The sequence below is a fragment of the Callorhinus ursinus genome, unplaced genomic scaffold (genome assembly GCF_003265705.2).
Source record: "Callorhinus ursinus isolate GAN/ISIS: 27379988/994484 unplaced genomic scaffold, GSC_fseal_2.0 scaffold10, whole genome shotgun sequence".
Taxonomy (NCBI): Eukaryota; Metazoa; Chordata; class Mammalia; order Carnivora; family Otariidae; genus Callorhinus; species Callorhinus ursinus.
In genome coordinates this window covers 7,753,027-7,776,132 of record NW_027397072.1, presented here as the reverse complement: position 1 = coordinate 7,776,132, position 23,106 = coordinate 7,753,027, and the positions used below count along the sequence as shown (strand labels likewise).

Here is a 23,106-nt window from a genome sequence, read left to right as displayed (position 1 = left end):
CATGTATATATCTGTAAATATATATACATACAGAGGGAGAAATGGTAAGTTCTAGAGCAGAGATAAAGCCGCATAATGAGCAATGAGGTGATCTTCTACTGCATTTACCCACTTTTACACTTGAAGATGTTCTCTACAGTGACCATCTATTAAGGCAATTGCAGGTATCTAACAATTTTGCATTTGATAAATAAACATTTTATCCCTTTACTTGTAGCTTCATGCCATACTAATGGTGGTGGTACTGTCCACTCTGCTGTTTTCTACACTACACAAGGTCTGGGCCTCAAAATGTCAAAGCACCTCTAGACTAAGGTATTCCAGTTGCCTCTTTTCCACTTAAATTCACAACAGATAATCTATGGGAGGGGGGTATACAGAAAAAGAAAACAGATCCAATCAAATAGACTTTGCAAAAATATTCTGCAGGTCCACCCTTCCAAAGAAGCACAGCAAGTGCATTCTCTTCCATAAAGCCTTCTCTGATTCCCTTAGCTGAAAGTACTCCTGTTCCCTGGACATCTTCAGGGTTTTTTTAACCTCACTTATGACCTGTATCATTACAGAGAGAGTATAATCTCTTTTGAGGACAGGCTTTATGCTTGAATCATTTCTTTATGTCCTCATAGTTCTTGCATAGAGAAGTACAATAAATAATCTGCTGAATGAATGTATAGTTAAGAAAGTCAACCCTTTGCAACATGACATCTTAAGCCAGTTCTTCCACATAGTAACAACAGATTAGTTACCTTGCATAGAATTTCCTGGACGGATGTGAGAAATAATTTAAATTGGTCAATGACTGAAATAAAACAATCCTTCAAGGAAGAATGGTGTTTTGCTCTTGCAAACCAGATTATACACAGCAGACTTTTGGAAAAGTGTCAGCACACGGAGCCGAGAGCACTCCTGATTACCTATATCAATATTATATACTGTCATTTGTGTACTACAATGCACAGATAGTTCAAGTGAGTTTCAACTGTTTGGTAAACGTAAGTAGGAAAAGAGAAAAGATCTGGGAGAAAGAAGGAAAGAAAAAAGAAAAGTTGGTTGACTTATCTATGAAAGATGCTTCAAAAACCTCACAACTGAAAAACGTTTTTTATATTCCAAAAATGTACTTCAATATTTGTTGTATACCCTACAAACATTTACCTTTAGCATGAGCAGCATATGGTTCAGACTCTGGCTACTCCACACCTTTTAACTCAAGAGAGACAGTGTTCAGTTGTGCCTGAGGCTCAGGCTCTGAAGACACAAACAGTAAAAGACACACAGGAAATAGAAGGCAAAGACAAAGCCAGGACCCATATCTCCTGCTCCAAACTCAGCGCTCTTGAAACCACACTGCCATGACGAAGCAGAGAGAACTGAAGAAGCACCTCATGGAAAAATTGTCCCGAGAAGTAGAAAAACAGGGAAAAAGTGACCCCCAAATGGCTGTGAGCAGAGGTTGTTCTCTGATCATGAGGCATGAAATGAAAGGTCCCTATCCTTCATATCAAAGGGCAGTCTGTGCCCAGTTCCTATTTGACTTCATATAAGTCACAAGATTTAGCTGATGACATGGTCCCCTTCGAGACAGCTGCAGCTACCTTGGATACAGTCCCAGTTGCCTCTGGGAATCTTTTTCATTTTAACCCCATCTAGTATTAGAATTCAGCTTAGTCAGATACAAAGTTTATAATTTTAACCCTAGAATGTAACTTTAGATCTACTAAATTGAAAGTAGACACCCTGAACAAATTCTAATTTAACTCTCTTCCATATCAGTCAAAAAGATCGCTCTAAAACATATCTAAAAGTAGCTCTTTTTGGTTAGAAACCTCCTGACATATGTAATTACAACACAAAGTCAAAAACAAAGTTTATTCTCATCCTAAATCCAACAGCACTAATCAATGAGAATAAAATCACCCCTTTTCCAATATGTTGATATGAAGATATAGATGTTAACAGAAGCCAATGAATGGGAACCAGTTTAAACCAAGAAATCAAGATCCAATTCTTGGCTAAAGTCTAAATCGACAGGAACATTTATTGAGCATTATAGAGCAGACACTTAATCCTAATCAATATTCCTCCTCCCCAGTCAAAACCAAACAAACAAACCCAAACAAACCCTGATTATCTTAGTTCTGTATGATCCCTGTAGCTCCTCTACTTATTCCGCAAGTGCAGGCCTAATTAATGAAGCCCAGGAAGGTATCAGAGACTGAGTCATAAACTCAGAAGTAGAATCCAGTTCTTCCACTGATTCACTGGATAATCCTAGCAGTCATACTTCCCTACTACTCTGATGATGTGAGGTCATTAAAAACACCCTCCTACAGAATGATCACAGCCTGAACTAGAAGCTTCCAAATGTGCCACTAGGATTTGTGCTTTCTCAGACTATCAAACGACCATCACGAGATAAGAAAAAGAATCGGAGGGCTGAGAGTAGGGAGGAGAGGGATCTGGGAAGAGCAGGGCACTAACCTAAAATCTTCTCACTTCTACATGGGGTGTTTCCCTGAAGAAAAAACAAGGCTCTCACAAGTCCTCACCCTTTCTGTGTTCTCAGTTCTGCCTTCCCACACCACCCACAGGGCAGCTCCAGTTTCTGCACAGACTGCACAGAGCCAGGGGAAAGTCACAGAGACAAAGAAAGAGAAAAGGAGAAGAGAGAGAAACAGAGACAGAGAAACAGAGGAGATGGGAAGAGAGACACACAGAGACATTCTGGAGGTACCCACATACTGACTTCCCTCTGTCAGAGCCTTTAAGGGGGACCTGGTGAACTTAAGGACACTTGGCAGATATAGTGATTTGGCACCTGTTGTCCCAAATAAGTAGGATGTTTGTTGTGAAATATGCAGAACTGGATGCAGGTGTGACACAAGGCAAATACAGACCACATTCCAGCATCTCTAGGCTCAGAATGGGACAGGTAAGCACATGGGTCATAAGGGCAGACTTGGCAGGCAAGCTGACTTCCAATCATTTTAAAAAAAGCTAAAGAAAAAAGTCTTCAAATGAGCAATCAATGTAGAGAGTTCACTTATATTTACTAAAGGATCTGGAGTCTTGCGCGAAGATCTGCTGTATGAAAGAAACCTGAACTCCAAGGCCCCCTACTGCTCAGGTAAAACCCAGTCACTACTACTACTGTCAGGCCGGAGTCAAGAGTTCTCCGATTTAGCTCACAAGGAGCAAAACTGGTTGAAACGACAGATTTATAAAACCACTTTAGATGGAATTTCCAGGAAGGACCTGGAGAAGAAGGGTTGAGGTGACAAGCTGTCAAAGAAGAAAGTTCTGGAGAGGAGCTCAGTGTTTCTTGACAGTGGCAGGGTGGTGGAAGGGGTAAAATTTGACCAAAAAAGAAAGAAAAAAAGAACGAAAAACAAATTCAAGTGACGGCACAAATGGCGGATAAGACATGATGCTTCAAACCTGTTTCACAAGATATAGGTTTCACTACCAAACCAAAGCTTTCTTCAGCTGCCAAGTGTCTCCCTTGTCCAATCAAAAACATAATGCGCTGGGCTCCTACCCTCAGGCGTGTGCTACAATAAATGTGCACTATTGTTACCTGCACATTCTAAATTTCCACCAGGATTCAGTGCATTTTATTTTCCATCTGGCTGAACCTCTTGCTTAGACACTAGAGTATACAACGTGAAATACTTTCAAGCCAGAGTCCAACAAAAAGAAATGTAAGAAGTTTCAAAAAGAAACCTTCCTCCTGATCAGACCCAGAACAGTTTCTTCAAAGCAAACTTTCCAATTGCTAAGAATTTACTCCGTATCAGCTAATTAAAGGCATTCTCCACAGTCTCCCATCAACAAAAACTTCTTGTCATTTCCAAAACCGATCAAACTAAAACTCAAAAGACTATTCATTACCACCTTTAAAGGAATGTGACGTTTCTGGCACCAAAAAATTTATTTTTTACTTTGATAAATATGTACTTTTAAAACACCTGGAGTCAAATGCATGACAATTCAGAAGCCTGCGTGGCTACCTTACGTTCCCCTTCCCTGCCCTCCCCCCCACCCTGGGGGCTCTAAGGAGAGAACACAGGGATAATCCCATTCAATGGCGTCAGCCTTGCATCTGCCTAGACATTAGAAGTCTCTTATCCTTTGTTTTTTAAAAGTAGCAATGTTTCCTGACTTCTATTTAGGCCAGGGAGTATACACTTTTGTTTTAAATCACCTGCCTGCATTTAATTGCAATTGCAAGTAAAATATTTGACTCACTTCTCTCCCTCCTCCCTCCCATTCACACTGGAAATTTAAAGTTGTGAAACAAACCGAACCTGTCCCTGCTTAATGCAACCAAACATGGCAACACCTCACTTTAATAGAGCACTTAATTGATGCTTCACTAGAATGGAATCCCTATAAATGCATGCAATATGCTCAGTCCAAACAAATTAAAAATTACTCTCACAATGAATTCCAAATATTATGCTTAGACAAAACAACAAACTGTTATTAAACTCATAAACCTGCATCCCACAAGCACCTACAAAAAGTCTTAAGTTCAAGTTACCAGAATGGTTACACCCCTCTGACAGAATGAACTCTGCAAGCCTCAATAATCCCTCACCAGGAACTCCACACTTTCTGCTGAGACAAGAAGACAAAAGGGAAAGATACCAAAGCTGCATCCAAACACAGGCCCCTCATGGTAAAGCTGCTCAGTACCCCAGTCAGGCTGTGCATTCTATTTTAATCCTCTTTCTTTTGTAACATGAGCTTCTCCCAAGATATATAAAACATTTGGCTCAGAATGACAATCCTTCAGAATGCCTCGGTATTCCTTCTTAGAGTTGATGGGTCATATTTAAAAGTAAAAGCATTAAAATGCTCTCACTGACAGTTTTTTTTCCTCTAGAGAATGGGATGCTCTGGTTTTGCCCTATCTTTGACTGCCCCCCCTTCCCCCCTGACCATGAAGAGACAAAATGTGTAGAAATTGGTTCTGTCATCCCTCACAGATAAGATCAGGCCACCAAGAAAAAGACGTCATTCCATCTCATCTATCTAGGAAAAATCCAATCACAGAATGAAATGGAGCGCTGCCTTCTGAAGGTCTAATGAAGACTTTCTGAAAAAGCAACCAGGCTCCACAACAGCTCTGGAGGAAAAAGGCCAGGTTGTTTCAAGCCATGGATGCGCAAGACAATGAAACAAAATTAGACTCCACATCTAACTTCTTCTTGATATTGCTTCCTCTAGCAGGAGCTTGATGCATGTCTGACAGGAAGTTCTTTGCTGTTGATAGTTTAAAAATCAAACTTGTGAATGGTAGCTGCACCACAACACACCTTCTGGTGTAAAAATTTACAAGTTGCTATTGGAAAAAATCTGTTAGATGTTTTATATCCCCGGGGTCCATTACATCTTTAAAAGGTTTGCTTAATATTTGGGGTCCCTCGGTGGCTCAGTCAGTTAAGTGTCCGGCTCTTGATTTTGGCTCAGGTCACGATCTTGGGGTGGTGAGATCCAGCCCCACATCGGGCTCTATGCTCAGGATGGAGCCTGTTTAGGATTCTCTCTCCCCACTCCTTCTGCCGCTCCCCTCACCCCCCTCACACGCATGCCCACTTACATAGGCGCCCGTGTGCACTCTCTAAAACTCTTTAAAAATAAAAATAAAAAATTTGCTTAATATTCTGGAGATCACAACTACATATAGATGACCAAAGAAAACCTGAGCTTTGCTTTGGATTGTAGCTGTTCTCCTATTGCCGTATTGTCTAGGTAACTATAACTCGGTGTGTCCCTAGTCCATCAACAGAGATCCCTTCCTATCAGCGTTGCCCTGAACGAAGGGCTCCCTCAGAGCTGGCTGGCCCAGTTCTCACTTGATTCCAATACAGCTATAATTTATATTTCTCTGTAGTTAAACATCACTTACCTAACAATCAACATAAATTATTTCGTTAGCAGAGTGCTCTTCTACTATGGGAATTTATAAGTGAAGCCATAATGCTACTCTATTAATGAGAATTTTTACTTTTAAAGATTTTATTTTTTTAATGTAATCTCTACCCCCCAACATTGGGGCTTGAACTCACCACTCTGAGATAAGAGTCACAGGCTCCACTGACTGAGCCAGCTAGGTGCTGCTATACTTTAAAATATTCTCCTGTCAAAAACGCTTTCTGTCCATTTCAAGGTCTAGATTCTTGCCTCCTCAGACAGCCTCACTGTGATGACCAAGTAGCAAACATGTACTCATCTAGAGGACTAAGTGCTTTTTTCGGGGTACTGAGCAGGTAGCACTGCCTCGTTAAGTGCAAACACAGGGAAGGCACCTCAGCACAGTGCCTAGCATAAAACATTCAAAGAAGTTAATTCTCTCTCCCTAACTTCTGTTTCCTCTATTTATTTTAGATCTTCAGGCTTTGAGAGGCTCTTACTTCCTATCACTAACCAAATCTCAATGCTGTTGTAAACTCTTACATTTATAAACCAAGCAAGAAATAAAACTCAAGGCCAAGATGTGCAGCCTATCCAGAATTAACCACTGGATTCTAGAAATACTGTAACTGGAATAGGACAGACAATCCCAATTTATAAATTATTAGCGTCTCCAAAGTTCATCTGCAAAGTGATATAAACACCCTTTTCATGATATTATATTTAGGATCTCAAGCTATCCCACAAAAGCCTATTTTAACCGGCAATATACCTGATTTACAATACCAGTGTCCTTGGCCTGGATCTAGCGCAGTGCCTGAGTCAGAGGAGACACTAGCTATTTGCTGCGTCATGAACCCTGGGATGGGGGAGGTGCACAGCTGGCTCGGGCCATATACATATAGCCCAAGAAGGTGAGTGCACACCTTCTCCCACCTTCCTCATGCGCCCTTCTCACTTCCTAGTCCTCTCTTTCCCATGAGACCAATGCCCTCAGAACTCAGTAATTCTAAACTTCAGCACCTCACCAGAGCTGCACCTTTTAATGTTTCAAAGGTGGATGCCTCTCCCTGCCAAAATTACCTCAAGCAGCTGATCTCAGCTGCATATCTGAAGGGAAGAAATCTGATTATAAAGAGGTGTCTGCCTTTTTAAAAGAAGACCGGCTACCAAGACAAATCTAACTTCGTGTGGAAGACAGGAAAATGAACTGAAATAGGTCTGTACAGCAGAGAGGTTAGGGCCACCTGGGGGACTATTTCTAAGCTATCTCGGCTTTTCAAAGCAGCTTCCTCCTCCTTGCCACTTGAAAACTCATGACATGACTTTTTACATGATTTCTTCAAGTTCCTATGGTAAGAGCAGGTATATGATAACACTGATGGACGGGAGTGGATACAGGGACAGCATATGATAAGTCTAGTCTGGGCAGTGTTCTTCCCAAACTGGAACATAAGCCATGGTGTTCAGGATTCCTCCTATGTCCTCAAAACATAGTCACCCCCCAAAGTGAGCCGCAGAAGCTACAGGAAGATTCAGATGTCAACACGGGGCCAGAATTCTGGTTTTACTCATCCTGGCATGGCCAAAAGGGGATATTAGATTTGTTTTTAAAGTGTGTTGGGGAGAAAGGGAATGCCACATATATACTCTTACGTTTGTGGGGGAGAATGAACAGGAATTAAGAATCAACAAACGTATCCTAAATGAGAACAAGAAAGTGGGCAAAGAAAGTGGATACTTTTGAAAAAGAATCAAAAATTTAAAAAATCTATACAAGATTCTGCATGTATACGTGTTCACTCTAGCTTCCCTGGGGCATCAATTACTTTAAGTGTAAAAACAGAAAACATCAACTTGGCCAGGGAAAGCAAAGAATCTAGATACTGAATTCCAACACACGCTTGAAGCTGATGCCTGATATCAGCATCAAAAGGTAACAGCCTCATTAAGAAATGGCACAAACTCCTTCCGGTAGCAGGCAAAGGCTTAAAAACCAAGTCAGCGTTGGGGGTCTGGAAGGGGAAATGAAAACTGAATTTACCTACATCAATGAACAAGTAGCTATTAAGGCTACTTAAGACACACCTCCAACAACATTTCTCTTTAATACAAATATGCTGAAGGTCTTCGGAATGAAAGCAGCCATTATCCTAACCCATCATCTGGGCTTTCATTACTCCCACCCCAGAGTGACACATCAGACAAACAGAACACCCTGCCCACATGCCGGGCCTTTCCGCCCAGATCGCCATGCACTCTGACAAGTGCTTATTAATCTTGATGACGTGCCAATGAAAAAGAGAGCTGGCCACCACAGCCTTTTTATTTTCCTAGGGGGATAGAGGGGAGAAAACTGAGCTAGTGAACTAAGGGACTAAACCCAAGGTCACAAGTAAGTCAGAAAGGTAGACTCAGGACTTAGATGTTGCCAGTCACCTCCTCCACGATTTCTCAATTAGTCCCTAATGGCAAACAGGAAGTCTATCTCTATTTTGCTTTAAGAACACAAGCACCCGGAGGGCAAAGGGCCAGCTGTTCTTATAGGCTGCTGAGTCCTACTATGATATTTAATTTCAAAGTAACTGTAGCAACAATTACATAAAATGAAAAGTTTTTTTCCTCTTAATAGCTCTTCTGTAGTGAATTCACAGTTTAATCAAGTGCCAGACTCTGGACTAAGCAACCTGAGGACACTTGTATAGGATCAAGGTGGTCGGCAAGAAGCCCTTCATGCGAATGCAATAACCTACACTTCCTTCCAGGCTGGCAGACCCAGCTCACCATATCCTCCACTGAAGACACACTTTTGCCTTAGACAGGACGCCACCAATAAGAAAGGAAAGCAATTATAACGCAAAGTTCACAACGTTCTCAAGAATCCAGTCATAGGATTTTTTTTAAAAGCAACCCTAGGCAGTAAAAAATTAAGTTATGCAATAACTAATACCTAATGCTGTTTTATTCCATCACTGCTAAACTTCCCATTGAATAAGTAAGAGAAAAAACAAAAAAGGTTGATAAGGACAGAAAGGTGGTCCTCACTTTGTACCTGGTCCTGGACGTAGAGCAGTGGCCTGCAAACAGCAAGTCTGCAACGCACACTCAACATCGGCTCCACACCACCGCCCACAAATGAGTGTGCGTTTCTACTGTGACGACTGAGCTGCCAATTTTTCAAGTAACCTAAAGAAAAAACTACATACCAAACCCCTATAATACCGGGAAAGGGGGATTATACTAAGAGAATGCTGTGGGAAGGGCAGAAATAGACTTAAGGATATGCTTAATTTTTCTTGCAAGGACCGAACACTCCAGTTAGAATGATCCAAATGACCATGTGAATTGAGGCAACTCTGCAAGAGGAAAAGCCCCAGAGAGGAGAACTTTACTCTAGCTGTATTTGAAAGTAATGGTAGGTGAGTACTGCTAACAAAAACTTTTAAGAGCCTTTCTGAAGAAACTCCCAACAGCTTCATGAGCATTGGTTCAATAATCCACACAATGTGCCTGCAGGAGGGAAGAGGCAGGTATTAATGCCACTCTGCAAATACGGAAAAGGAGCACAGGAAATGGGGCGTCAGGCGCCCCGACAAACAGCATGCAGTGCCAGGCTTCCCCCACCACCTGCAGGTTCATGCACTGCACCACGCGTGCTGAAGCAGGTTGACAAAAATTGTCCTTTCTGGAGGAAGGAGAGGGGACAAGGACAGTTTCATAACATCTGGAAGAAGCTGTACTTTCAAAAAAAATGTAAAATAATGAAAAGAGAGAAAGTCTCGAATCTAGCTGGCTCTGCTAAGTTGGAAGGAAGGGCACAGCTGATGAGACAACAGCTACTTCTCCCAAAGTCTTGTCTCATTTTCATGCACTTCATGACTTAATGGCTCTAACCTGTCCTCTTACTGAGCTTATTCTCCCTTTTCCTTAGCAAAAGAACAAAAACATGTAAAACCATAAAAAAAAAATCAGGCGTCAAATCATTAAGCTCCTCCCACTTTCCCTCAAAAAGCTGGAAGCAGAGGAGTCCCTGGACTCCGTTACCTACCTTTGCTTCGTCATTAATGTCCCAAGTGAAGGAAATGGCATTATATGCAATCTCCTCAATGTTACTGATGGTATTGAAGCTTTCTTTATAGTCAGCTACATAAGTGATGAAAGAGAAAGGGAAATCGTTATTTCTGGTTCCAAAGTGAGACTGTAGCAGTTCAAAGTAAGATTCCGTTTTCCATATTATTGTCTCCGAAAAATGTAAATGAACATATTGTTGGGTTGAAAAGGTTCAAAAGATGAAGAAAAAGAATCACAGGATTTTTAAAATACAGGTAAGCTTAGACATATTTAATTTTTTCCCATTATGTCAAAATTAAGATATTTGGGACTAAAAAGTTTAAGTAATTGTCCCAAGGTCACAAAACTAGCCCAGAGAACCAAGATTAGAACTCAGCTCTTTTAATTTTTCTGAAAAGAGAACGTTACAAAAGACAAAAGAGGTAACAGTAAGATAAAGGACCATCTTGTGATACAGACAAGGGTTTTATGCTAAAATTATATACACGGCAAAAACAGCCATTCTCATAAAGCCACTTCATTAAATACGGATTTGCCCAGGTCTGCCGCTATACCCCAAGTGATACATCACAGGGTCTCTTTAAAGACAGAAGAGTCTAGCAGGACAGTTCAACATGTAACCAGGGGAGATGGTTAGGTAAGTGCCCGCCAGCAGTATTTGCTTTTACTTGTTTATTTAGGTTTTTTCTCCCGACTTTACCATCATCTACAAATAATCAGTAGCTCTTAAAGAAGACATTTCACCTCAAAAACTTTGCAGACCAAAGAGCAGGGCACTCTTATGCACACAAGCTCTAGAGCTTCTAGTCCAGTGTCATCTGGAGAGCCACTGCTTGGGCCACATGTCCTTATGAAGGAAGTAATGTTAAGAGCACTGATTCCAGGAGGCCGAGAACAGTGTTTGGAACAGATCAGTAGCTGGCATAAAAATTCAAATGCTTTCGGCAGGAAGCTGATCACTGCCAAAAATAACTGGAATTGGAAAACTGGATGCTTGCACCTCTGGGAATAAAAGCAGGCTCTGGAGCTACTTACCTATGTCAATGCATCTTTGTTTAGCCGTGTGCTGCCGCGAGTGCCAGTATTTCCAATGCCTTAACTGATCTTCTCTGCTTTTGTCTTCTGCAAAAACCACCATGATCACACTCTATGAAAGAGAAGGCATTATAATATAAAGACACTAAAGGGTGAGTATCTTTTGGAAATCTTACTTAGTGTTCTATTTTACAGTTAAAGCTGAAAACTGCAGTTTTAGATCTTCATTTAGATCTTCTTCAGACCCAGGAATATTAAGCTCTGACTAGCTTTTCTGGAGAAGAGAACTAAGAGAACTTACTCGGACTTTGCTGATGGGCCGGTGGATCCCCTCGCTGCTGGTCACCTCCTTCAAGGTGACAGGGTAGAACTGGCCTTTGTTCAGGTAGGTCATGGTGCTATCTCCTGGTTTCTGTCGAAGCGATTTTGAGGCTTCTAGGGTGTATTCAAAGTTGTTCCTAAAGAACAAAAAAAGCCACAGCTCTCTAATCCACTCTTTTGGAAGCTTTCTTTATGCGTTAGCGCGATCTCGAAATGCTTCAGTGTGGATGTATGCAAATAGCCAACTACCAGGAAACATCCAACTGACTACGTCATATTATAAATAGCATTTGCTACTTCTTGCACGATAAATATAATCTTAAGTAACACAGATATTCTCAAATCTCTCATATGTGGGGCTACGAAATGCCTACTAGAAATTCTATGATGTAATAAGGTTAAAAATTAGTTTAAAAGCTAAAGATATTAAAAATACTAGAAGCTGAAAAGGACTTTGGAAGGAAATCTCACAAGACATGCTGCCAATTTGGTATTTACTCAGCAAAGGTTGCAAACAGGTGGCTGGTAGGCCTCTGATTGAATTCGATTTGGTCTGCACAGCACTTTTTGTTACTTTTGCTTGTAATTTAAATGTTTTTGGATGGGCACTACACAGTTCTCTACATTTACTATCACCTTAAAGTAACATGCATATATCTCCCTCAAGTTGTTTAATAACCTTCCTAGACCAGAGTTGGAAAATTACACCTATTTTTATAAATAAAGTTTTATTGGAATAAACCACACCCTTTATTTATGTATTATCTATAGCTGCTTTTGTGCTGCAGTGGCAGAGCTGGGCAGTTGCAACAGAGGCTGTAAGGCCCACAAAGCTTAAATATGTACTATCTGATCCTTTACAGAAAAAGTTTGCTGACGCCTATCTTAGATCCTAAAGGCATCTGAGTTTGTGACTCCTGTACCTTGAGGCAGGTCTTTAAGGGAAATCTCAATTCCCATAAAATCCTAGACTTTAAAAAATAAACTGTTTTTACTCCAAAATACAACATATAAAAAATGCATAAGACAAAATTATAAAATGAAATTCTAAATGCTTTTAAAAAATATCTGAAGGTGTTTGTACATTTTCATAATTAACTTGGAAGATATTCATATTCCCGGCACGAGGTACAATTTTGTGAGGTTTTAAAAGAAGAGGTTGTCGGGGTCAGAAAAAAGCTGACTTCATTTATTTTACCACTAGTGAGGGTAATAAAAAATCCACTTGATGTTATTCCTAAATTCTCACAGAATTATACACTTTTGGAAACAGAAGGGAGCTCAGAGATCTAATTTAATCCCCTCATCTCTTCTTTTAGATTCCATTCTACCACCACATAAAGAAACTGAAGGACAGAAAAAGCACCAACACCAAGAATGAAAGAAACATGAAACACAGTACAGAGTTCAAAATTAAATTCACTAAAGCAAATGTCCTCTAGCAAAGATAATACCACCAAAGCCACCTCTGATTTTCCAATATCAAATTAACAAAAAAGTCATTAAAAGCTGAAAGTTAAAAATCAAATTAAAAGACAACTATTACCCAGAAACACTGTCAAAAACATAGTCCTCTGAATTCATGCCAGGCATCCGTAGACTGAGATCCGAGGGGAAGAAAACCTGAAATATCAATGTAATAAGCCACAACTATTTAACTGGTTATCAGGCTTACTAAAGACCAATATGTGGTACAGCACAGAAGTATGTGGCTTACAGCAACCCATTACTCATTCGATATTCATTTTAAAATAAAAATTGTAACTCTACAAAAAAATTCTGAAAGAAAAATATCCATTTTATATGCCACTCAATTAGATGAAGACAATCTATGCAGGTACTCCCCCAGAGTGCTGCCTTATCCCTTTTTCCCAACTTCCCCACACATCTCAATTCTGTTCAAACTCTAGATTCTGCCACCAAAATCTTGTGACTTTTAGGGATCATCACACCAAGTGAAGATACATTATCAAGTCTGCACCCAGTGCTGGATGGATTGGTGCATTTTCTCAGAAAAGGCTACTATTCTACTCCTAACTCCATAAGCAGAGGGATGTTCCTTTACCCATGAGACTTAAATATGGCTTCAAACATCTTCATTCCCTTTTACCTGAGAGGTGTTCATCACCACAAAACCCCCAAAGCATTTGGAGTTAATCTGTAAATTTCACACAATGCATTCATCATCAACATCTACTGCCTCCCTGACTCTACTACCAACCGAGAGAAACCAAGCAAACACATGAGAAGTCATTTTATATTGAGACCAATTGCAAGAATCTTGTTTTGGTCTAGGGCAAAAGCTGAAAACAGATTTATGTGGAGATATCTGTTGTTGATGGAAGATTATGTATGGGGTTCTCTTTCTCTAACAAATCACTTAGCTGAAATCATAATTGTTAACTCAAATGCTGGTAAGATTAGCCATGTGCCCTTGATAATAATTTCTGGTTTTATAGGTTTAGTTTACAAATTATACCCATGGGCCTTTTCTCGTTAAAAAAAAAAAAATCTTTTGTTCCTAATCCATTCATTTCAGGCTGAGTTTCAAGCTTACATAACAAGGAAGAGGTGGAACCCAATACTTATACAAACACACAAACGTCTTAGGAAGATGCTTGCATTTCCTGTACCTCCTGAACGCCTTCCTTGAAGGTCTCTGAGAAGGTAGAGTCTGGAGTTCGCCTTTGAGCATTTGGGGGTTGAGCACCAGAGCTGAACTGGTCAGCATTAAGGTTCCGGTCGAAAACCACCACCCGCTCAGTGGGCTCAGGATGATATACTGCTGGAGAGATTCCCACAGCAAAGCCATGGGGCTGGGTTTCTGTCTTGATGGAGTGGGTAGGCATTGTTGCTATGGAGACAGTGACTGTTGTATCAGGAGCTGTTAGATGGCCTCTCTTATCAATGCCCAGTTGGTTGCCATGGGGAAGGACAATGTTAAATGGCACATTTTTCAGTACTTGCACTCTGTTTTCTCCAGCAGAAATGAGGGACTGCTCAGTCACATTTGGTATGCTGTTTCTTTAAGGAAAAAAAAAAAGAAAACTGTGTTTTCAAACTCAATGCTGATACAGTTCTTTGACAATTTTCATTTTCCTAATGGCAATGGGCCATTGGGTCCTGTGCAAGAGTAATAATAATAATAATAATACACTTGAGTGATACCAAATAAATAGAAAATGGCAATGACAACCCATTACTAGAGCAAGAAAAAAAGACTTCATGGTTAATCAGTCATAAAATCCAAAAGTATCAAGTAAAATTTCATTTGAAATCTAGAGAACTCAGAGCTCTCCTTTACTGTACTTTATTTTCAATAATCCTAATACAGTGGTCAGATTTCACTAGAAGCCTGAAGCTACAAACGTAACTGGCTGGGGGCGCCTGGGTGGTTCAGTCGTTAAGCGTCTGCCTTGGGCTCAGGTCATGATCCCGGGGTCCTGGGATCGAGCCCCGCATTGGGCTCCCTGCTCGGCGGGAAGACTGCTTCTCCCTCTCCCACTCCCCCTGCTTGTGTTCCCTCTCTTGCTGTGTCTCTCTCTGTCAAATAAATAAATAAAATCTTAAAAAAAAAAAAAAAAACAACATAACTGGCTGGAGCAGTATGGTGCTTCAAGCACAGACTCTAGAGTCATTTTGCCTTGGTTCAAATTCTGTGACCTGTGGAAAGCTATTTTACCTCTTAGTAAGTACATGCTCATCTATAAAATGGGGGTAATAATGCTATCTCTCTATCCTCACAAGGTTGTGATGAGGATGAAATGAGACGAGGTGCTGAAACGTGTATGATGATGCCTGGTGCAAAAGGGCTCAAGAAATATGAACCTTTATCATTTGGCCACCACTTCTCCTAGTACTTATGCTTATTTGGCTTTCTCTACACCAAAAGGAAACTGATGGTTACATTGTATCGGTAGATATATTTGCATAAAATTACTTCTGGTTTAATAAATATTCTGGGCAACAGAAGATGATTTCTAGTCCAGGGTAAAATTAATGAATTTTCAAACAATATAGGCTGATACCTTTAAGGAAAAAAAGCAACTTGGCAGTTTTGTACATTTCAGATCAATGAAATGTTCTAACCTTGAACCATAAATTCATTTCCAAGAATTTATCCTAATGAAAGAAAAAAAGGAAAAAGCTATCTAGAAAGTTGTTTGTCAAGGCTTTGAAGTAGTGTGAAAAAAAAAAAATTAGAGCCTTAATGTTAGGATAACTAAGTTTTGCTTAAAGGCTATAGCAAAAATAAATAAACAATTAATTTAAAAGTTGGAGAAGAGGGTAGAGTAGATCAAACAGGAGGAATTATGTTAGTAACTTTTGAAGCTAGTAATGATACACATAGGCTTATATTATTTCTCTACTTTTGTTGTTTGAAAATACCCATAATAAAAAGTAACATAATAAAAGCCATAAGTCCTTCTCCAAAAGGTAATTATGAAGATTAAAATAGCAACATGGAAAACACTTATGGAAGGGATTAAGTAGAAGAACACAAACTACCAAATGTGAATACACACCACAACCACATAAAAGGTGCATGCACACCCAAAGAGTAAGTAATTGAGATAGTGGGATTCTGAGTGATCATTGTTTCTTTAAAAATATTTTACTCCTGGATGCCTAGAAAGCTTAGTCGGTGACACGTTGAGACTCTTGATTTCAGCTCAGGTCATGATCTCAGGATTGTGAGATCGAGGCCCATGTCGGGCTCCGAGCTAGGTGTGGAGTCTGCTTATGATTCTCTCTCTCCCTCTGCCCCCCTTTCTCGCACTAAATATATTTAATAAATAGATTGATAGATAATATGAATAAATAAATATCTATTTATTTCTATTACAACAGAACACAGGGAAATTTACAAGGTACGTTTAAATTATTTTTCACGTCTATAAAAGCCTTAATGTTCTGAAAGTTTTAACCTAAATAATCTAAAATAACTTCAACAGGAGTTTGGAATACAGCTACTTCATTAAGTTTTACTTAGGCCTTTATTCAAGATCATTGGTACTTAATATTTTTTTAAGGACTCCCACCTTTGCATTAAATGCCACACCCTTCTCAAGAGAGACTCAAAGACAAATAAGGGAACAGTTTGCTTACATTATTACTAAACACATCCCTCCACAGAAAAAGAAAGTTAATGCTTTGGTTTGCAGAAAAGGCAACTAACTATGTCTAAAGAAACTGGCAACTTCTCAGAGCAACAGAATGGTAATTATCACCTACCTCTTCCACTAGAGCTTTTTCATTTAAACTCCTGTTTTATTTTCACAGAACCCTGTGAAAATACAACAGTACTATTTTATGCTCTCTATTAGACATTACCTTTTGCTGTGATCTGGCTCTGGGTGCTCAACATCTGGCTTTGCTGTTGATGACCTCCTCTCTCTTGGAACCTTAGATATTAACAAACATGATAGAATTTAGTTCTCACTCAGTGGAGTCTAGATTCAGCCTCTTATTTTTCAGTTAAGTTCAACCACTCATATGTCTACTGGATTGCCTACTGAATGCCAGGCTGTGGGGATACACAATGAATAAGAGAGTGTCTGCCCTCAAGAGCTTACAAATCTTGTCACGAGGTTAATATGTAAAAACTGACGATTCTTTAGTTGCCAAATAAACTCAGGGCATCACAAATTTACTTTGCCATTGAGTTTGAATCTCTTAAAAAAAAAAAACAAACAAACCTCTGGCTTGGTTTTACCTATTTACACGCTACGGAATAAAGAAGCAGCTACTGAAAACACAACTGGACTCTCGGCGTCCTCGCTGCTCCTTTTCACCACCCCTCCTTTCAGATCAAATGCACAATCAAAAGGATCAGCCATGCTAACAGTTCATTTCCAAGATCCAAGTGCTGGCTTCAAATGATAAATTTCTCCAGATACTCTGGGATTCATATATCTGATACCCAAAGGACAAATCAAACTCAGTTTGTTCTATGCCTTTTCTTGATTCTGTTCTTCTTTACACAGGAGGTGAAAGCAGGCTAACATTACAGGTGTACTGTAGACATCAACCCACTTGAGACTAATTACAAACATGTACTCCAGAACTGCTAAATGTTTGAGACTCTTTTCATTGTGAATGTATAATTACCTTTAAACACAAAATAAATTGTTTCATGTGTTAATAATGTGCTTTTAAAGCTTTATCAAAGTTATTATGTAGGGGTGCCTGGGTGGCTCAGTCGGTTAAGCTTCTGACTCTTGATCTCGGCTCAGGTCTTGATCTCAGGGTCATGACTTCAAGCCCAGGGTTGGGCTCCACACTGGGCGTGGAGCCTACTTAAAAAGTTATTATGTAAAAATGACAGATGGTTATATCCAAAGAACTGAAATCAGTTCATTTAAAAAAGAAAATAATGCTACACCTGTCATAAGAAGCCTGACATAGTAGTACTAAGACTGTCACGCTTAGTGGACAGACATGATGATTTATCTCCTCCTAAGCTGTAAAATACTTTTAGGACCCTTTATTTAAAACACATACACATACAACCCCTATAATCAGTATTATTACATCAGTCTCTCTGGCACTAAACTTGTTGGTTTTCTCCCATTCTCAAAAGTTTCAGTTACAAATACATAACACTTCAAACTTCATAATTAATACTTAGGAACTTATGATTTTTACACTGATTGAGTCAAGAAAACAAGATATAAGAACAGATATTCCACTTCGAAGGAATTCTTCAGCTCTACTTCCCAGGCAAAGATTTCTTCCAGCATCGTTAGTTACTACACAAGTTTCCCTTCATATTCAAAGGAAAAAAACAAAACAAAACTTACCTCAGTCTCTCAAACACAACAAGCTGGATACATGGTTTCATACGAGAAAATAATGAAATCTTTTGTTTAGGTCCCACCCTAATTTGGTAATCATAGTCAAGCTATCTTCTTTGCTTTTTTCCCTCCACATCTCTTTTTTTTTTAAGAGTTTATTTATTTAAGACACACACACACACACACACACACACACACAGTGAGAGCACAAGCAGGGGGAGGCTGGAGGCAGAGGGAGAGAGAGAAGCAGATGTCCCACAGAGCAGGGATACAGACGCCAGGCTCGATCCCAGGACTCTGGGATCATGACCTGAGCTGAAGGCAGCCGCTTAACGACTGAACCACCCAGGCGCCTCCACTCTCTGCATTTCTTATATTCAGGAAAGAATACAGTGCCAGAATGTAACAAAAGCTAAGCAACTGATGAATCTAGGTGAAAGTATCTGGGAGTTAATCGTCTGATTAAATTGAAGTTTTCTATAGGTCTGGAAGTTTTAAAAACAAAAATATGGCAAAAATCAACTGTGATATATAGCCATCACCACATACTATTATTGAGCAGAAAGAAGAATGCCAAAGATTACAGCAAGCAAAGGCCGTTCCACAGGAGACAGCATGGCATGCTGAAGAGGATGACTTTGGCACAATCCAGACCAGGCCTGAAATCCTGGCTGCAATACATACTAGTTGTGTGACCCGTGAACTTAATTTATTCCCATCTGCAAAACAGGGATCATACCACATACTCTGCAGGCTTTCTGGAGAGATCAGAAATAACATGCATGCCAGTAACATGTGTAGTGTGAAAGAGGTACTCAGTAAGTGGTGGCCAGTATTATTAGGACAGTGATGAGGATACCCATCTCCAGATAGGAACATCACATAAAACTCCAGGCAGAGAACAGACTGTATTTAATTAAGACTAATCTATAGAAATAAGCAACAAAATATGTCCTGATCTTAGAACTAGGAAGTCCAAGACTAGAATATAGCTTTTTTTCCTTCATGAATCCTACAATCAAATCAGAGGGCAGTGATATCATGTAAGGAAAAGGAAATCACTCCGACTGCATCAGAATAAAGGTTACAGCACAGGTAAATGAACCACTGTCTGCTCTTCAGGGCACTAAGAAGTCTCCTTGGTAAAACGTTCAGTCTCAGTAGACACATCTACCGTCTTCTCTTATGGGCGCTTCACCTTTCAGATCGAGCTAGAACAGGGGCTACTTCACCCATTTTAAAAACAACCCTTTGATTCTATGATGGTAGATTTTCAGCTTTGAACCACAGTAAGTCAAAGCACTCATTAAACTATTTATAGTCACTAGAGAAGCAACTTGCATTACATTCTACCAGCAAATTACTGTTTTATATGCTGTTGAATCAAGTGCATCTTGGACTGTTGTTAGGTTTTTAAAAGGGAAGGCACGTCTACCTTGTAATAGTCATAGAGCAAGCCCAGTGCAGCTGCACTGTCTTCATCTCCATTGATGCTCATCATCGCTTTGGTTGCTGCAGTGAGAGGGTTTTCCAGGAAAGATTTCCAGGCTTCATCCTCACTAGTATAGGAGCGCCGCTGTGGATAAAGTGCTTCATTCTGAAGAACCAATACCGGCCGTTTGCTTCAGAGAAATTAAAAACACATATATAGATAGATCTCACTTTTTACCGCAAGGCACCATAAGCTAATTTTTAAAAGACCCAAACAACCAATTCCTTGATATTCTAATAAAAGAGCCCAACGACCCACCCCAGCAAAGTAAATTAAGACAAAACAAGGAGACAACCCAGTTGAATGCACACCAACGGGTACCCCCCCTCCCCCCGTAAGACATACGGTACTGAGACAGCCAGGGAACCTGCAGTTAACCTATACATGTGACCCAGGATATGCTATTTGGCAAAACAAAACAAAAAACACTCCAAGAAAATGCCAGGCTATTCAAATACTTAAGTAAACAAACACAAGGACAAAGGAAGGCAAAACAGAACATCCATTCTCCTCAGACATCTACCGTCAGGACTGTACCCTCTTAAAGAGAGTATACGCGGTTCAGTCATCATGCTGCTACATGTTAACTTCCCTCTTTCTCCTGTTGATACCATGCCTTAAAAACTTTCCTACCCACAAACCAGGGAGAGAGGAGGAGGGGGCGGAAAGAAAAAGAGCGACTTCGTTTAATCCTTGGGGGTATATGAGAAAGTTAGAATATTCTACTGATTACCAGCAGATTGAGCATGGAATGTGGCCAAAGGGGACTGTAAATCAATAAGGAGGCATAATTTTCTGGCATGGGAGTTAACTGTTTATCTTAGAGATAAACACTTAAGAATCTACAACAATAAATAAAGCCACTGAACAAAAAGAGCTTTTTAAGAAAATAGGTGGGAAATTTGTTTTTAAAAATCTTTACTAGATTTTCACACTGGGCAAGAACGGTTTCATTTTAACACTGTAGTTTGGTGGGAAAAATCCAGAAAAATCAACGGAGACCTTAGTAAAGTCTTACAGAAGATTTAATTTTAAAGATTAAAACAAACATTACTGATTCCAAAAACTTGAAATGTCAACAGTCTCAACAACTGTTCAGTTGGTACTATTTAATGAGTCAATAAGGAGAAAAAGTGGAACACGAACTCCAGCAAAATGAAGTTTTTTTTTTTTTAAGGAAAAGAAATTGTTAATGTTTAAAACTACTCTGAATTATCAGTATTCTAACAAGCAAATTTAAGGATCAGCGCTCATTGCAACACACAAATGAAATATGTAAATGGCCTAAAGGTGACCTACCTACTCTAAAAGTGAATGCAGAAAGATTGATTATCTTTTCAAGTAATCAACAAAGGTTAGGGTTTTGGCAGTCACCCAGGCCCTTTAAAAACAGATACGGATTTTTAAAAAGGAGAACATCTTTGAAAAGGGGTGGGAACACGGAGCAACAACCGAATTTATCCTCAAAATTGGGTCTTATTTCAAAGTCAATGTTTTAAACTCATGTCTAGGCATAAAATCAAGGCATAAAATCCAAATACTAATTACATTTAGTAGGGAAAGCAGTCTTGAGGGGGTATACTATTCTAACACAAAACAAACACAATGGAGCAGTTTATTTAAAAATGAAGGCTGTGTGTATAAATCTCAAATTCACAATAAATGAATAAATAAACGCACAAAAGTGCATTCCCTACACCATGAGGAGCAGAGTATAACCACCACTGAATCAGTGGTATCCTGGAGTGATTTACTGGTGCACTGCTAAGCTATTATTAATAGTGTAATAGCTACTTCCAGAAGATTATGACAGCACTTGGCTCATTCAATTCCCGTAATGCTAGTTTTTCAGCTTCCCTTCTTCTCCCACCCCCATCCCAAATTTGTACAGGCAACAGAAAATATTTTTTGCAAATGGTTCTGTTTGTGATCACCCTGGAGGTGTCTTACATTTCCAAAGTGTGCCTAAGGCCAAAATTTTAGCTTTGGAAATTTGCCTTATCTAAACCATAAGTCAAGAAATAAACAGTAACCAGTTGCCTGTCTTAGTCTACTTCCTCATATGACAGGCAGGCAGCTGCTAGTCCCTAAAGGCCCATCACTGCCTTTGGTAAGTCTTAAACCCTTCATCGGTGATCTCTCAAAAGACTTCTGAAACATATTTCAAGCAATAATTTAACTGCACATTGAACACAAGATTCATCCATTTAAGATATCCCATACACCATATCTAACCTTCCCAATCAGAAAAAGATCACTTAAATAAAATGATCCTTAACAATGATAAAACTGGATACCTCTGATCTGGATTCACTGATCTGAAGTACATAGATTGGTTTGGTGCAATTTACTTTTTTTCCTAATAAATGTTTTATTTCGCAACAATTTTACACTCACAGAAAAGTTGCAAAGAAAATACAGAAATATCCCTCACCCAGTGTCCCTTAATGTTAACATCTTACATTACCGCCTTGCATTTGTCAAAAATATTTCTCTAATCACAAACTCCAAAAGGAGTATTAGTACAGTGCGTTCTGTTTATCACCCAGATTTCGAAGATTTCATCTTCTTGACATTTTCTGAGGATTTTTAATTACAGTAATCTGTAATTACCATCAATGATGCAAGTGGCAAAATAACTCCTACAACAATTTTCTCACTCACACAGCCAGCCGGGGGGGGGGGGGGGGGGGGAATGCCAGGACACCAGAGCGCTTCAACTTTTCCCTAAATTTCTCCTTTCGGAAGTTCTAGCGGACGGACTGAAGGAGATGGCTGGACGACAAGGGACTGACTGCCAGAGACGGCGAGCTTCCCAGCGGGGGAGCGGGGCCCAAAGAGCTCCGCTGCCGCCCCTGAGCAAAAGCGACCCTGGCGGGGCGCTCGCGCGGCGCGGCGCCCCGACTCTCCCTTCCCGCACCCCTGCCAGCAGCAGAGCCGAGACGGGGGCGCGCCCGCGCGGGGGTCCCCCTGACGAGGCCGCCGAGGCGGAAGGGGGGAGGGAGCTGAGGGGGGGTTCTCCCCTCCCGAATTGAGTCCCGAAGGCAAGGGGCTCCCCCGGGGGCTTCGGTGGAACAAAGGCGCGGGGGAGGGGGTGCCGAGGGCGGAGGCCGCGGCGGTGAAGAAAGTGGACGACGAGACGAGCCCCCCGCCCTCCCGGCCCGCTCCGCGCCCCGCCCGCCCGGCCTCGCCCCGCGCCCAGCCTCGCACCCCCGCCCGACCGGCCTCGCCTCTCCCGGCCTCGCGGCAGGTGCGGCGGGCCCCGCGCACAGCGGCGGCCTCAAGCCGCACGGCCCGACTCGCGCGCCGGCGCCTCACTCACTTGTCGTACTCCTGTGTCATCGCGCTTGCTCGCCGCTGCCGGGCCGCAGAACTGGACTTTCGGGTTGGGACAGTACACCCGATCCGGGGGGGAGGAGGCGGCGGCGGCGGCGGCGGCGGCGGCGGCGGCGGCGGCGGGCGGGGGAG

At 40.8% G+C, this 23,106-nt stretch overlaps 1 protein-coding gene across 2 annotated transcripts in view; it reads right to left on the bottom strand.

Moving 5' to 3' along the window:
• Positions 1-23,078, bottom strand: part of GRHL1 (grainyhead like transcription factor 1) — a 49,525-nt gene extending 26,447 nt beyond the window's left edge. For both annotated transcript variants that reach the window (XM_025867727.2, XM_073896984.1), the window contains exons 1-8: positions 22,961-23,078; positions 19,582-19,768; positions 16,684-16,754; positions 13,983-14,373; positions 12,896-12,972; positions 11,330-11,486; positions 11,029-11,140; positions 9,971-10,065 (exon numbers count right to left, since the gene is read on the bottom strand). In XM_025867727.2, coding sequence (XP_025723512.1) covers positions 9,971-10,065; positions 11,029-11,140; positions 11,330-11,486; positions 12,896-12,972; positions 13,983-14,373; positions 16,684-16,754; positions 19,582-19,768; positions 22,961-22,980 — 1,110 coding nt within the window. In that variant the 5' untranslated portion in view covers positions 22,981-23,078. The remainder of the gene's footprint in view (positions 1-9,970; positions 10,066-11,028; positions 11,141-11,329; positions 11,487-12,895; positions 12,973-13,982; positions 14,374-16,683; positions 16,755-19,581; positions 19,769-22,960) is intronic.
• Positions 23,079-23,106: the final 28 nt, after the last annotated feature.